Genomic DNA, 15,219 nt, shown 5'->3' with positions numbered 1-15,219 from the left:
GAGTGCCAAAAGTGCTTATGATGTCCAACTGGTGAGGTTTTGTTTTTAAAAAAACAAACACAATTTACTAAATAAATTTACCTCACTCTACATAAACAGAAGTCTTCCTTTTGAAAAAAAGCTTTCTGCAGGTAAATGCTTGTATCACCATAAAATTAGTGCCTCATCATAATATATACCACAATAACACATTGTACTTTTTCCTCACCAGAAGTCTAATATTGCTAAGGTGGAATTGTTCTTTTATATTATTGAATTTACAGAATTGTTTAGCTAAATCTGAATTTTTCTGCTAAGTTGAAAAAAAAATAAAACATCAGAAATACGTCAGCTTAGAAACTGATCACATATTCAGTATCCTTACATATTCCTGAGAATCTCAAGTCCAAATTGATGTAGCCTTGCTCTCAGAGCAGAGGCCCAAGAGTTTGAACTCAATACACCAGCTTTCTCACTTTAAGAAAACAGCTTTCCTGATCTGTTTTTGAATTCTTAAGTATGAAAACAACCCACAAACATAAATAAACGCATAGTATCTCATGTAACCATAAAATACAGTAATACTGAATTTGATCTTGAAAAGGAAGTCTGAGAACGGTTAACTAGCACTTTAATATTCACTGCTGTGATAGGCGTGGGCACCCTAAGTTGGGGCTTCCAGAGGTGAATTCAGCTTCCTCCTCCCTATTGGTTTGCAAGGAGAAAGTCTTTAAAGACTTTTTCTCCCAGCAGCTTTACATTGTGTACTAAGAACCACAACGGCAATTACAACATCGCTGTTATTTTAATAAGTGTTTTTATTTGAAATAGAAAATGATGTGTTACCAGTTCCCCTACTTTTTCTCATGTACAGAGGAATTAGAGAAGCTGGAGCAGGAGAGGTTGGCACTGGAAGCTACCATTAAAGAAAATGAATTTGAAGAAGAAAAAAGTGGCATCTGTGGATTCTTCAGAAAAGCCAGAAAGCTCAATATCTCAAAGCATGAAACAAAAAAGGGTAAGTTCTGAAATGAGAACTTCTTCCTGACCCTTCAATTCATTACACTCTCACCAATACGCAAGCTGGACTTCAGCTGTAAGGCCAAAGCTCCTGAGCCACACAGAGGCTCCTGGAACAGGACCTGCCCTGCGCAAACAGGCCTTGGTGGCCACACTGTAATGCAGAGCAGTGTCCTCATGACACAGGAGACCCCACCTAGCACAACACAACTTCCTGCCCACCCCCCTCATTTTCTAGGTGGATTTCTCAACTCAGAGCTTATTTGGAAATCAAAAAATAGCATGTGGTAATCAGTGTTTGAGGAACACAAAACAAGTCTTATTTTTAAAGGGCATTTTCAGTTTTTAAACAGAGGTGTTTTCTTCCTCCTCTAAAGCAATTACAAGTAATATTCAGGGAAGAAGCAATCTTGCTTTATTCAACATTCACATACGCACATACACACAAGCACCCAGTATCCAGATGGAAAACAGGTAAAAACAGTACTACTGCTCTATATTCTAAGCACCATTTTGTAAAAAGGCACAAATGAAGGTGGTACAAGTATTGAAAGTACATATACAGCATGCAGTGAAATAACTAATTAACACATAAATGTATAGGTGATATAATCAAAATTACATTTCAGATACAGTAAAATGACACCGAAGTAGAGAAAAAATAAAAGGTCTCATATTGCAACTGCCAGGCTGTAATGATAATGACCCACCTGAAGCCACACTTGTATGCGGACAACTATTTTCAGAATTTTCACCTGCAGAGCTTATTACATCTGGCTGTGCATGCAACTCCCACAGGTATCAAGAAGATCTACAGACAGAAAACACAAAATGACATTATTCTTTACTTGCAGGCTTCAGTAAAACATATTTTTATTAAAAAAAAACACAAAAATGCACCCCCCTGCTTCAAATACCCTTTTCAATTTAGTTCAGGAAGGTATAAAAGAAATACATATTATACACTTTGGATCTCAATATAATATAGATTATGTTAATAAAAATTCCTGTCTCCATTTTGCTTATTCTTTCATACTCCCCAGAGCTGTTGCATCTTCCAGCACAGATGCTAGAAATGTAAAGGAAAGCCAATAGCTGCTTGAGAACAGTTGCATCCAGACTCTAGAAATACAGGAAAACAGAACAAAGCATTTTCAGAACCTGACAGATCAGAGTAAAATCTCCAAAGAAGCTTGTCTGCTCCATTTATAATACTGCTCTGACACTGTCTTTTTTAAATCATTGAAAGAGAAGCAGTAATAAAACCACAGGCTTCAAAAGATGGAATGAGAGATACTATTATCGCATAGACAAGATTGTACCTTTTAAAGACAGTCAAGCAAACAGCAAGAAGCAAAGTTTATTTTCAATTAACAATGACCCTCTCAAGCATAGGGAAGTTGCCATATATGCTTATGTTTTTTGCCTTCCAGTCTTAGCCTCACTTGTGTTCTTGCTGTGCCCAGTTAGCTCTTTGTCCTTCTTTATTGTTCATTTTATGATGTTCTGTATTTTACAACAGGCAGATAAGCCTGTAAACAATGCAAACACAAAGTAATAACCATTTACTTCTAAAATCTATCAAAATTTCCTAATTGCTTTTGAAGACCCTGGTGAAGTCTAGGGTAGTTAACAAGATCCAGAGAACAAAATCAGATAATCCTTTTGAAGATGTTACAGTCTAGTGACACAGTATTTATTACACAAGCTTTGTTTCCTGTGTGTACTGGTCAACTAAGAGTCCATAGCATGCATGCTGTACATTTTTGTAGTTTTATAGGAATTAGAGCAGAAACAAGTCAAGCCCTGTACCTTCGTGTCCTTCTTGAAAAGTATATCAAAAATAATGAACTTCAAACAAATATTTACACATTTGCTGAATTTTTAACAAGACAGTCTAATGAAAGAAAGAAAATCCATGTGACAGCAAACAGGTATTTTTCTAGTTCCTCATCTTGATTCAGGCAACAAAATACCATCACCTGTTTCTGGGAGATATGTTCTTGTTGCTTATAAGGATATCAACCAGTTTTGCTTACATAAGTAAGTTTAAACAAATATAGAAGTGTTCACAGATTTAAGATACCAGCTTAATGCCTTTAACATCTGATGGTATCATATAAACATGCCAGGTTATGGAAATAATCCATTGTTTCTGAACGTTATATGGATAAACTCCAACATACCGTTTGTTCCTAAGCAAACGGCAAACTTATAGTAAGGATAGGCACAATTTCACTAATCTTTTTAATCCTTTGTTTTGTACAAAGGAATTGAAAAAGAACTACAGTGACGGGGGGGGGGGGGAATCCTGAAGCTTTTTCTCCATTTGGCTCCCTACAGCTACACGTTGCTCAACTCGTCAGAAATCTTTCCACATTTTCTCTCTTTCTCATTTCAGAGAGCACCATTAACACGATACAGTCAATGCATGTGGGTGAATTCAATCAGAAGCTGCTAGAAGCCAGCACTCAATTTAAAAAGAAGCAAGGAAAAGGTACAATTGACATTTGGTGGCTGTTCGATGATGGAGGTAAGGAATTCAAGTGAGAACAGCAGGGAGAGATTTCTGTGTTACCAAACAAAAACATACTTGGGAACTTGCACAAAACTGTTTTAAGATTACGTAGTTAAGTTCATTTTAAAATATTTTAAACAGACAGAAAAGTATGTCCAACATTGCCGATATTAAGCATGGCAGTTCTCCCACACAATGCACTAATTTGATTTTCCTGCAATTTTATATGTTCTTCCAGGTCTAACAATCCTAATTCCCTACATTCTAACTATCAGGAAGAAGTGGAAAAATTGCAAATTAAGGATCTTCACTGGAGGAAAAGCCAACAGGATTGAAGAAGAAAAACTAGTGTAAATATAACTATTTTGCCTCCCTGCTTAAAGAGTGTGATAAATATAATACATATACAGCAGAAAGCTTGGAATTAGTCAGCAAAACTTTTTGTTTTAAAAACTGTCAGCAGTACTAAAACAAGTACTTCATAGAAAGGTGTTGAGCTTATGGCATAGCACTCAGGGCTCAGTGTAAATGGTGATTACCAAAGGAAACTCACATCCAGGTATTTTTCCCGTTAACAGCTCATATTGCCTTCTCTGAGAAGGACACTCTGCACTTTGTAATGAGAATACCATTAGTTTTATGGGATTTACATAAGATTGTCTAGTTAACGCTATGTGAAATTATACATGAAGCTCCTCATATGCAAATACCATAGGCAGCCCATTTGAATGTGATTAACCATAGCAAAAGTTAAGGAAGGTAAAGACCATGTTAATCAACTTTAAGACCAAGTTAATTTGACTTAGCTTTTTTTTTTTTAAAAAAGTCTAGATTTCATAATCATTTGCCTTCAAGCAAACGAAAGGCACTAATACACACCTATTACCAGCCTCACTGTATACAGGATCTTTCCTTCCGAGGCCCTTTACACACTAGAAATACTGCCATTTCATCAGCAGGTGAAACAGGCAATTTGGGATGGAAATTTGCAACAGATGCTACTTCTTAAAAAATAGTAGCACTATGTAGTGAGCTAGAAACAACACATACATTCAAAACTCCATCGGAAAGCAGTCAGGATAGATGCAAGAACAGGAGTTAGAAGCCAGCCGGCACCACTAGGATTACGATGCCATGCCTCACAAAGACAGCTGCCACAGGGACACTGCTGAGATTTTCCCTTCACACAAAGGAAACTTTATGAAGGAGGCTCTCTCCCCACCGCTGGGGTACTGTCAGCAGTAAGGACTGCCCTGAAGCTGACACACTGATGTAGAACAGGTTCACAAGTGTTTGTGTAAACTGCTCGTACCACTGGCTAAAAGCAGCCTTTCAGCTGATTGGGGCCTGTGAGGGAGCGCTCTGCTCCCTGTCAGGAGCCTGCTGGAGCTCAGCTGTTTGGGACCACGGCAGATGCCTGGTCCAGGCCTTGCACACAAGGCACCGAGCTCCACCAAGGGTGGAAATAGGTTTTGACATCAAACAAGATTCGTGGAAACATGACAGATGTACACAGAGGTAGCTCAGTACCTGTGCACGCCACTGGCAATACAAAAGCCAGAGTGAACATGGCGGTCAGTATAGCTGATGACTCGGTTTCAAGAAAAGAATGCGTGTACACACTCCTACCTAAACATCAGCTGTCCTCAGCAGCATAATCCACCCATCACACTCAAAAACCTCAGACAGATGCACCAGAGGCAGGCTGGCTCTGTTCTCTAGGAAGATCTAATACAATGATGTCCAAGTACAGTTTCACACATTGTACTTCTCAGTTCAGAAAGAAAACTAATCTGGACTTTTTCTAATGTGTAATTCCCCATATATTAAAACCTTTCCACAGAAGTTGAGACTTGGTTATTTTTGGCGTTCAAAAGATTTATGTAAGCAGTATGTTCTTATTATATAGGAAAATCACAAGCATATTCTGAGGTCATAAGCAAGTATGGTTTTCCATCATGGTTTACTCCTAGGAACTTCCTGACTTTTTCAAATTCCAAAGCTTGCATACCAGAAAAGGGGTGGGGGAGGTGGGGAATAAAAGAAAAAAAAGAAAAAGATGAAGTTCCCAACCAGACTTCAACCAAAGACAAAACTGACTTAACTTCTTAACTGTCCCTCTGTAATCTTAGCGTGAACACACAGAGCTTTAAACTATTCCTCCTGCCAACTGGTGCAGAAGAGCACTGTATTTTCTTTTATGAAAATATGCAAAGAAAACATATGAGTAGATCAATATAAATTCATACATGAAAAAACGGTTTATGTACTGCACATCAACCTTCTGGACCAAATTTTCACCAATACATACACGACCTGTGTTGTATGTACTCCGTGCATTTTTCCAAAACAAACACCCTTCCCCTCTGTCCACTACTTGTTTCCAATTTTTATTTTTTTTTATTTTCATAGATCACCAGTTAAATGAATTATATTACAGCAATCACATCAATCCAGTTCTGTAATTGGAAACTGAAATATTGAAGCATTTAAAGTACTTTGTCATACAGTTAAAGACAACGAGACAAGTGCATTTGATATCTTAACTCATTTATGAGTGCTCTTTGATGCAAAGCACTCAGAAATATAGTGATAAAATGTTCTCTTTTGTTTTCAGGATGGCTTCACTTCTAAGCAAATTCAGAATAAAATTCGCTGACATTAATATCATTTGTGATATCAATATGAAACCCAACAAAGAGAGGTAAGAAACTACCAAAATCCATTACTTAGCAGCAGGCCTTTATCACGAGCTTGTTTCTTTCATGCTGAGCATTTAACAAAAAACAAAACAAAACAAAAAAGCCCCACAAAGACACAAAGAATAACTGTCGCTTTATTGCAATCATTTGCTAAGAACCTACAGCAGGAAAAAGAAGACCCTTTTAACAATCACAATCCAAAGTGTCAAAAAAGGCAGCCTTTTTCTTTATGTTGCAATGATAGTTTTAATAAAGCCTAACTAGACACCATAGTTAAGAGACACTAAAATTAACAAGCATTTGATGATGTATTTTCATACCTATTTAGTTTGCAATACACTTCACTTTACCATATTATTCAGTCAGCCACAGTTCTCTTGTAAACTTGCCCTCTCTGCCAACTCACTCTTCTGGGTTTAACCACGCATTCATAAACTTAATATCTTTCTGGCCAAGCACAACCATACTTCTTTGCCCACAAGTACAATATTATAATACACCTCCATCACTCAAGTATAATAAATATAATGTACTCAAATGCATATTTTTAAAAATTAACTTATCTACAGAATTCATGTTCTCAGGGAAGGGTTAGGAAGTTGGTAAGACAGCACTCAGGAGGCTCCACCTCCAACTCTATTAGGTCCAGTTGTTTTCAGTTCCATGCCACTATTAAACATTTTGCTCTCCACAGCAAGTTAAAACATAAAAATCTGACCTTAACAGTTTCCTCCTGTTTTTCTAGGCTTGCATTGACACTTTATATAGTGATACCTTCCATATACATGTTACAGGAGGTACTTATTTCAGAACCTGTTGTAGACAAGCCCAGGTGAAGGGTAAACACATCTCTCTTTTGCTAAGGGGAACTCTGCTTACTCATGTTAGCAATGGATTTCCTTTTCCACATATTGGAGGGCATCCAAAATCTTCAAGAGTCCCTGCTTTCTAAAACATCTCTCTATAGAAATACCCTATTTCTTCTGCTATATGTAGACAAAAGTATATAGTACTTTCCTCAGGGAACAACTGAATCCTAATTCAATTCACAATATTGCTCTTGGTATTAAGGATCCTCTGAAAACGTTCTCATCTTGCTATACTCCCTTCTATCCCATCCCTTACTCAATAGCCCACAGACACTTTACAGTCAAAGGGCTGCTCTTCACCACGCAGAGCCTTTCCACTGAGTTGAGGTGAACCTCAGGTTAGTCTCTTAATCCTTCTGGGCCCCGTTTCTCCCTACACGCATAACTTTGCAAAAACAGTACTAGATTCACCAGTGTTTCTACAGCACACTGGAAATTTTGACTTGGGAGGTAAAATTGAAGAACATAAAAATATTATTACTAGATACCTACAAATTGCTGAAGTCACTTATCAGTACCCTCTTGATCCCTCAAGTTAATATGGTTTTAATTATATAAAAAACTGTGCAGAATATTTTTCCCCAGTACTAAGCAATGATTTTACAGAAATAAAAACTATCAAAAAGAATTTGGATCTGGTGTTAACATAAAATTCAAATACATTTGCTGCAACAGCACTATCTGAACAGAGTTAAGTGAATACTGTGCCAGGCGCTTTCTAGATCACTGCATCTCTCCCCCAGCTGGTATCCCAACTATTTCACTAATAATGAAAAGGATTATCACTTTTTTACATACTGAAACAGACACTAAGGATGTTGACGAGCTCTCTGGCAACTCAGCCACGGCAACGTTAAACGCTGCATTGCCTTTAAGCCAGCTCTTGACCTCCTGGCCATATTGAAAAGTCCAACCCGTGCCCAGGCTCCCATTTCACTTATTTCTAGGCCTGTCTGCATAAAGGGGAAAACACACTTGCATTAACACAAACTCCTTGAGATCTCTGTGGGATGATAGAAATACCCAATAAAGGGACAAGCAGGGAAGCATGGCAGGATAAGCTTCTCCAGATGATGACAGTCACAAGCTTCAAGAAACAAACTGAAATTAAGATAGAAAAACTGTGGAAAAGATGGGAAATGATCACCAATCTAATCTCCATACAGCAAAAATCCACAGCATTTCCCTCAGCCCCTTGCTACAGGCGATTCATAAAGCCTGTTTTTTTATTTCATGAAAGCTGTGACAGTAAACTTGTACCAGTCAGGTGATTGCTCAAGTTAATGGTAAAACAACATGAATAAAAGCTCGGTATTTATGAGGAGACCCATATTTGTTATCAATGTCAGTAACCAGTATATTGCGGTTTGGAGTTACAGCACAACTCCTTTCAGTATTTTTGCTATAGCCAGGAAAATGCAACAAATTCTCTGCAACCACACCAGGCCAAATGCAGTGTTTCATTATCCTCAAATAATCTTTGAGTTATCCTCAAATAGCCTCGACATATTGATCTGGTATAGATAAAACTTGGGGCACAATGCCACACAGAACAGTTAAAGATTTTGCATGTTTTTCAGCTACAGTTATAGTCAGTGGGGTCTACCATACACAGTGTCTACAAATAAGTAAGTTCATATCCTGCAGCAAGACATCCTTTGTAATTCCTGTTTCAGTTGGAAATTCTTTGAAGAGATGATTGAACCATATCGCCTCCATGAAAGCTGCAAAGATATAACAACTGCTGAGAAATTAAAGCGAGAGACTCCGTGGAAAATTACAGATGCTGAGCTGGAAGCATTCAAAGAGAAGGTAAAGCCTTCACTACCTTTTTACATTTGTACCTATTCTTACACTCTAGACCAGATGCTTGAAGTTATTAGTGAGAAAATATGAAATACCAGATATGGAATTGCAAACATAACATGTACAAACCTGTATTTGATTTTACAATTTTCATTTATGTTATAAACACTGCGGGTGTGTTATGATTACATTATTCAGCACTGTGTAAGACCTTGGTATGTTTTACAAAGTATTTTCCAGGCTAAGCTCTGCCTACATTCAAAGCCAGCCAGATGAAAGCCACCTCTAAGCCAGAAGCCAGAGAACTGTGCTAAGCCCAAGCTAATAAGATCTGCTGAGGTTTATTAAGGGGTTTCACTGTTAAGTGCCTGAACCTCTTAAGAAGAGAACGGTTCCAAACATTCACCGCTTTGGCAAATTTAGAGGTGAATCCAGTCCTTACAGCTAGCTGTTGAAATTTGTGCAAAAGGCAAAATTTAGCATGGATTCTTACCTCAATGGCAGAGCCATTGAAAACACCTGCCTACGACGTAGGATCTATCCCCCAGTTTGAAAGTAATTTAAGGCTGATTCTGGCTGATCCACTAGGTGAATTAGAGACTGGGATGCTCTTGAATATTGTTGGAATGTATCTTTTTAGCAGTGAACTGCCAGGCTTCATCTGGCCAGTGCTAACAGATTACCTAGAACTGTTGCATTCTTAAAACACAAGTTCTGCTGCAACTCTCAGGGAATGAATCCAGCAATCTTCTGTACAGTTCCTGTTGGATTAACCTGAGTGCACTTGGAGTTTAGTTGTCTCCACTTTATGATGCTGGTAACTTCCTCAGTGAAGCAAGGATTGTAAGAGATCAGAGATGCCAAGGGTCACAGCCTGACATATTAACATAAGCTGAAATCAATGGTGATTTAAGATAACACACTATACTACTGACTGCAGCAGCTGGGAAGCAGACTGACTGCTCACTGTATTACCCTTTTCATGGACTTGATAGCCAGCATAAAATGATGGTAGTCAGCTGCAGGCAGAAAACTTTTAAAGCACTCTCAGAATAAATCATCAAAACCTGAGAGTCAGAGTCCTTAATCTCCATAAAAAAGACAACAGAAATATACTCCCAAATATACACACTTGTGTACAGAAACAATGAGGATACAACAGGAGGAAAAATACATATATACACATACACACACACAGTGGTTAAGCTTGGTCTCATCTAGGTCAGTAACTAAAGAACAAAAAAAACACCTCTATGTTTAAAGCAGTCAACAATAGGAAAGTGCCAAGTCTCTCTAAAATAACAGCAACAAAATGTCTAGCTTGCACACCTGGAAAGACATGCCTCCTATCTTCAGCAGTAAGGCAGTTCTGGGAATTTTATGGAGGACATTAGAACACATTTAAAATTCAAGAGAAGAAAGCCTGGCAGCACCAAAGATAAAGGGTGATGTTACAGGATGACTCTGGTGAGATAGCTTTCTAAATTACAAGTATTCTTATTTATGTAACACAGGTAAAACAAGAGTGAAATTTCCGCAGAGAAAGAAAATTTAAGGTCTGAATGGAGAAAAAAATGACCTTTTACCTTCTCTACTGAAATAGAAAGGTTATTTTATGACACCACTTAAGATACACCTGTCTCCCACGCTGCAACGTCCCTGCCATACCCTCTTGTTCTCTATGACTTTTGTTATGCATTAAAAAGTTTGAGAGCCTGACTAAAGTAAGGTTGGCTGAATCTCAAAATAATAGCCATTTATGCAGTGCAAAAAACATCCATACAAATATACAACACATAAAGCAGTTAACAGTCTTACTCTAGAGCCCTGGTCTTTTGGAGAAGAAAAGAATTTTTGTAGGGTGGCAAGGTGATCGTTTACATGCTGATGTTTAGCCTTACTGGCATGGCAGCTCAACACTACAAAAATAGATGAATTAATGTATTAACCATCAGCAAACAATATCATGAGTCTCTTCACATCTCCAAAACAGCTATGCTACATAGCCAAACAGATACCTGAAAACTATGCCTGATCCAGCTATGTTCTGGTACCCGCACAGTACCAATCTCCATCCCCAGGAAACCATGAACAGATGTGAAGAAGTCTGGCCCCTGGGCATCAATATCAACCAAGAAGCCCATCCTAGGCAGTCTCGTATTTTGCCATCTCTGTCACTTTGGATCACAGAGCAGACTTGGCTTCCAGTGCTGCCAACGCAGAAAAAGAAAATCTTTTGGGCTATAGGTAGGACTGCAGATCATTTACCTAACAATCTTTTTCTTTCTCCCATGTTTTCGTTTAAACAGAGTTACCGCCAAGTCCGTTTGAATGAACTCTTACAAGAGCATTCGAGGGCAGCTAACCTCATTGTCCTGTGAGTTGCATGGTTTTGGTTTTAACTTAGAGAATATTATGTGCGTAGGGATTCTAGACTAGATCAACAGGAACACTTGTGTTAACTCATTGAGGGCAAAAATAGCCTTTTAAGTACATTTTGAAGGGCTTAAATCTGCACTGATGATTCTCTGGGACTGCACTAAATATGAATCTCTCCTCATACTTCTTCATAGCTTAAAGCAAAGCTCTACTCATGAACGTGTCAAAAATGTAATCTTCACATCCCACTCTACACATTGAGTGTTACACCTGCTTACCCACCTGCACAAAATACCTATTTTCCTTTCTTCCCCCCTTCCATCCCAAGCTATTAAGAACTCAAAGTTGGAGAAAGAACTCTTTTGGTTTGCACATAATCAATGGAGTGAGTCATTTGCCAAGACCTACTTGAAACTACATGATACTGAATAAGGATGATTAACTGCATAAAGGAAAATGTCACCAATAAAAACACAGAATAAAGTCATTTTCAGATCAACTTTTAGATAGAGCCACATTTTTCATAAAGATAGTCAAAAATCACTTAGCATTTATGATGCACAGATAAAGCTCTTTAGCCCCATTAATTCAGTCTCCAAAATAGGGGTGATTGTGTAATGTTTACCATAAATTGACTCATATGTCAAAACTCACATCTCACAATAGCTATGCATCAGGAAATAAACTGATGGACTGCAAAAATGTGCATGTACTGTATTTTTATCCTTTAAAAAAAAATCATTGTTGCTGAAAATGCTTCTTTATCTATTCAAGGTAAAGGTATTCACAAGCAGTTCGTGTTCACAACAAATAGCCATGTTAATGACATTAACTAGGTGACCAAGAATTTGCAAGATTAGACCTGATGGTAGCTTTGTGCTTTATAAGATTAAAGCAATCACACAGTCTAATTATGAACATTCAGAGTTGCATATGAACAGCTGAAGTTTTCTACTTAATATTTAGTGAGATGCATATTCTCAGGTCTCCTTTTTTTCTTAATAATGTTAATTTTACTTTTCTGTCTATCTGAACAGGAGTCTCCCAGTGGCAAGAAAAGGAGTGGTGTCTGATTACCTGTATATGGCTTGGCTAGAAATTCTCTCAAAGAACCTTCCTCCAACTTTAATGGTCAGGGGCAACCACAAAAACGTATTGACTTTCTATTCTTAGAAAGACTTCAGTGCCTAGAACATCCCATGCTTGATTTCAACCCCACATTTTTAATGGCAGTGCTTTATTAAAGACACACATATTTAATACAGATCTAAAACTTCACTTATTGACAGAAAATTTATCAAAATTCAAGGCAACATAGTGGAGAGTTGGACAAGAAAATGCGATTGGTCCCTAGTGGTGTTACACTCCAGTGCAGGCAAAAGCAGGAATATCCACCTCTATAACATCAGACAGCAAATATTTTGAGAACACAATGAAGAAACTCCACTAATTTTATTTATATGGTATCTAAAATGCTTGTGATATTTATCCTAGAAAGCCAAACTTCACAGCTAAGTGTAAAAAGTATTAAATCTATAAATAAATACTTTCAAATTGCACTGTCATAATTGCTACTAAACACAGAGGAGGATGAAAATCAAATGCATCGATGTGGGAGAGAAAAAAACAACTGTACAGTACCCATGAGGTCAAAGCCATAAACTGATATAAAACAACAGAATACCTGTGATGCTGTTTAATTATAATATTACATCAAAATTAAAACCTATGCCTACAGCAGATTCTTTTATTTAAATTGTAATGCTAATTCAAATGCTTTTAATTAACTTGCAAACAAAAAAGATACGTAGATATAGAGATGGATTCTATATGGCAAGAGCTGATAATGAATTTTCAAGCTCTGACATGGAATGGAATGTAAGATTTCAATAATTAAAGATGGTAAGTAAATTTCACAAAGAAATTAGTCAAATACTAAATATTCTGACAATTTTTGCTATGACTGTTATGAGTTAATATAATTTGAGATTATACTTTGGAATGTAATATACAGTGATTTATGTAAGTGATTAGAAAACAAATGATTAGCTGAGCTGAATGCCTTATTTTTTATTTATATAAACTTATGTTATTTTTTAGACTTTCTAAATAATACTTGTTATACATTAAGTTGAAATAAAGGAAATCCATTAAGCTATGCAGTTTTTCTATTTTCAATTCTGCAACATTATAGCACTTTATCATTTCAGCTGTCAATAAAAGCAGTTTCTCTTTTTAATGGGGAAAGCTATATCCTATGCCTAAGCATTATTTAAATTAAAGACCATTAAGGAGCATGACTAATTTAATTACTGCTGTTCTGCAACTGCTTTGAATAGACTAACAGAAATCTAAGCCCCAGGAAAGCCGGTGGACCCTGATTTTCACTAAATGCTGAGCTCAAAGCAGGCCTCAGATTCCATCTTTGCTTGAATTATGAGAATGTAACTTGTGGAAGATCTAGCACTCTATGTCCAAAAACGTCAAATATTTGATATTCATATTTTTCAAGTTCAGTAGAAGCAAGTCAGCAGAACATGGTAGTGTAGCCCAATAATCCATGGTTTATTTTCTCCATCCATTAAAGGCAGATATGAAATAGTGGTATTCTCTCTTAATGCTCCTTCTTACACATTTACAATGAGGCTGAAGGATCACTTTGCAGTTTAACTGCATGACACAGATATATGAGTTTCCTAGATATAACAGACTTCCCCCACAACTCTGAGCAAACCAAACCTAAAATTCTGTACCTGCAAAACATGGAAATTATTCTGATCCTTCACAGTGAGGTGAGCAACAATAAAGGAGTTTGTTACATGCTGTCAAGTCCTTCCACCTTGGTAGAATTGCAGCGGCCACCACCCTTTCCACCTTACCACGGATAACGAACAGATATTATCTTTGTGAGGTACCCAAACAGTCAATGGAAAGAGAAAGAGCCTCTGGGGAAGCTCTAACTAGGCCTTCTGTAAGTGTGTTTCGTATCACAAGATATGGAAGGACTAGGGGCAATTATGCATCTGTATTAAGACCTTCAATTATGTACATGAGTGAAGATAGTTTCCTAAATATTTTCAACTCCTGTAAATTCTCAGTCTACAGGGAACATTGCCCCAAACTGATATTAGGGAACTAAGCAGATCTAAAAAGAAAGAGCATGATATGCATTAGTAATGGCACTTTCAATACTACTCCTGCTTTTTTTACAGCCATCACTGTAGGCATTGCAACAATGAATCCCCAAGAAGTACATTTCTAAATGTACTTCTGCCATCAAAATGCCATCAAAACTAAGCACTAACATACACATCAATGTAAAAGTCCTTGCTCAGACTACAGAGATTAATTAATTAGCACAACAGTGGTATGCGATTTATAACCAGCAGCACAAACTCTACACACAACTGTGCTTAACTACCTGAAAGTGCTTTTTTCACAAATCCACAAGTAATTTCAACACACTAGTTTCCAAAGAGCTTCTTCTTCACCACAACTTTAACGTGTTTGCACGACTAATTTGGAGAGCGTGCTAATCATGAACTCTTGAATTGCAACTTCAGTTGCAAAATTTTATCAGTCCACCTACCTTCTTTCCCACTCCGTAAAAGACGCTTCCTTTTTTACATATATTACGCATAAAACAACTGCTGAATTTTAATCACCATGTTAGTAACTGAATTCTAATTACACATTTGACATCTCTAGAAAAAAACATGGCTCTAAAGCTGTCTAGCACTTTTTGAGCATATATCACACTACCAACTCCATGGGTTTAAATAGTCTAGGGTTGATTTGATCAGACATGACAAAAGCAAGCACAGATAAGTTGACCAAAGATGTACAAATGAGAAAATACCACTCTTTGAAGAAGTAAAGAATATTTTGAGAATTCTATGATGGCCTCGGCCTCCCACAGTTCATACAGCTACGCTTAAGGCCTAAG

At 37.3% G+C, this 15,219-nt stretch overlaps 1 protein-coding gene and 1 long non-coding RNA gene across 3 annotated transcripts in view; one reads left to right on the top strand and one right to left on the bottom strand.

Moving 5' to 3' along the window:
* SLC12A1 (solute carrier family 12 member 1) overlaps positions 1-13,213 on the top strand; it is a 49,231-nt gene extending 36,018 nt beyond the window's left edge. For both annotated transcript variants that reach the window (XM_040569792.1, XM_040569793.1), the window contains exons 20-26: positions 854-997; positions 3,401-3,532; positions 3,756-3,867; positions 6,135-6,221; positions 8,765-8,900; positions 11,204-11,271; positions 12,311-13,213. In XM_040569792.1, coding sequence (XP_040425726.1) covers positions 854-997; positions 3,401-3,532; positions 3,756-3,867; positions 6,135-6,221; positions 8,765-8,900; positions 11,204-11,271; positions 12,311-12,446 — 815 coding nt within the window. In that variant the 3' untranslated portion in view covers positions 12,447-13,213. The remainder of the gene's footprint in view (positions 1-853; positions 998-3,400; positions 3,533-3,755; positions 3,868-6,134; positions 6,222-8,764; positions 8,901-11,203; positions 11,272-12,310) is intronic.
* The window catches only part of LOC121075972, a 58,689-nt gene that overhangs the window by 41,273 nt on the left and 2,197 nt on the right, over positions 1-15,219 (bottom strand). The gene's annotated exons all lie outside the window — the stretch shown is intronic.

Source organism: Cygnus olor, chromosome 11 (genome assembly GCF_009769625.2).
Source record: "Cygnus olor isolate bCygOlo1 chromosome 11, bCygOlo1.pri.v2, whole genome shotgun sequence".
NCBI lineage: Eukaryota > Metazoa > Chordata > Aves > Anseriformes > Anatidae > Cygnus > Cygnus olor.
The sequence above is the reverse complement of the archived record's forward strand: the minus strand, read 5'-3'. Positions and strand labels throughout refer to the sequence as shown.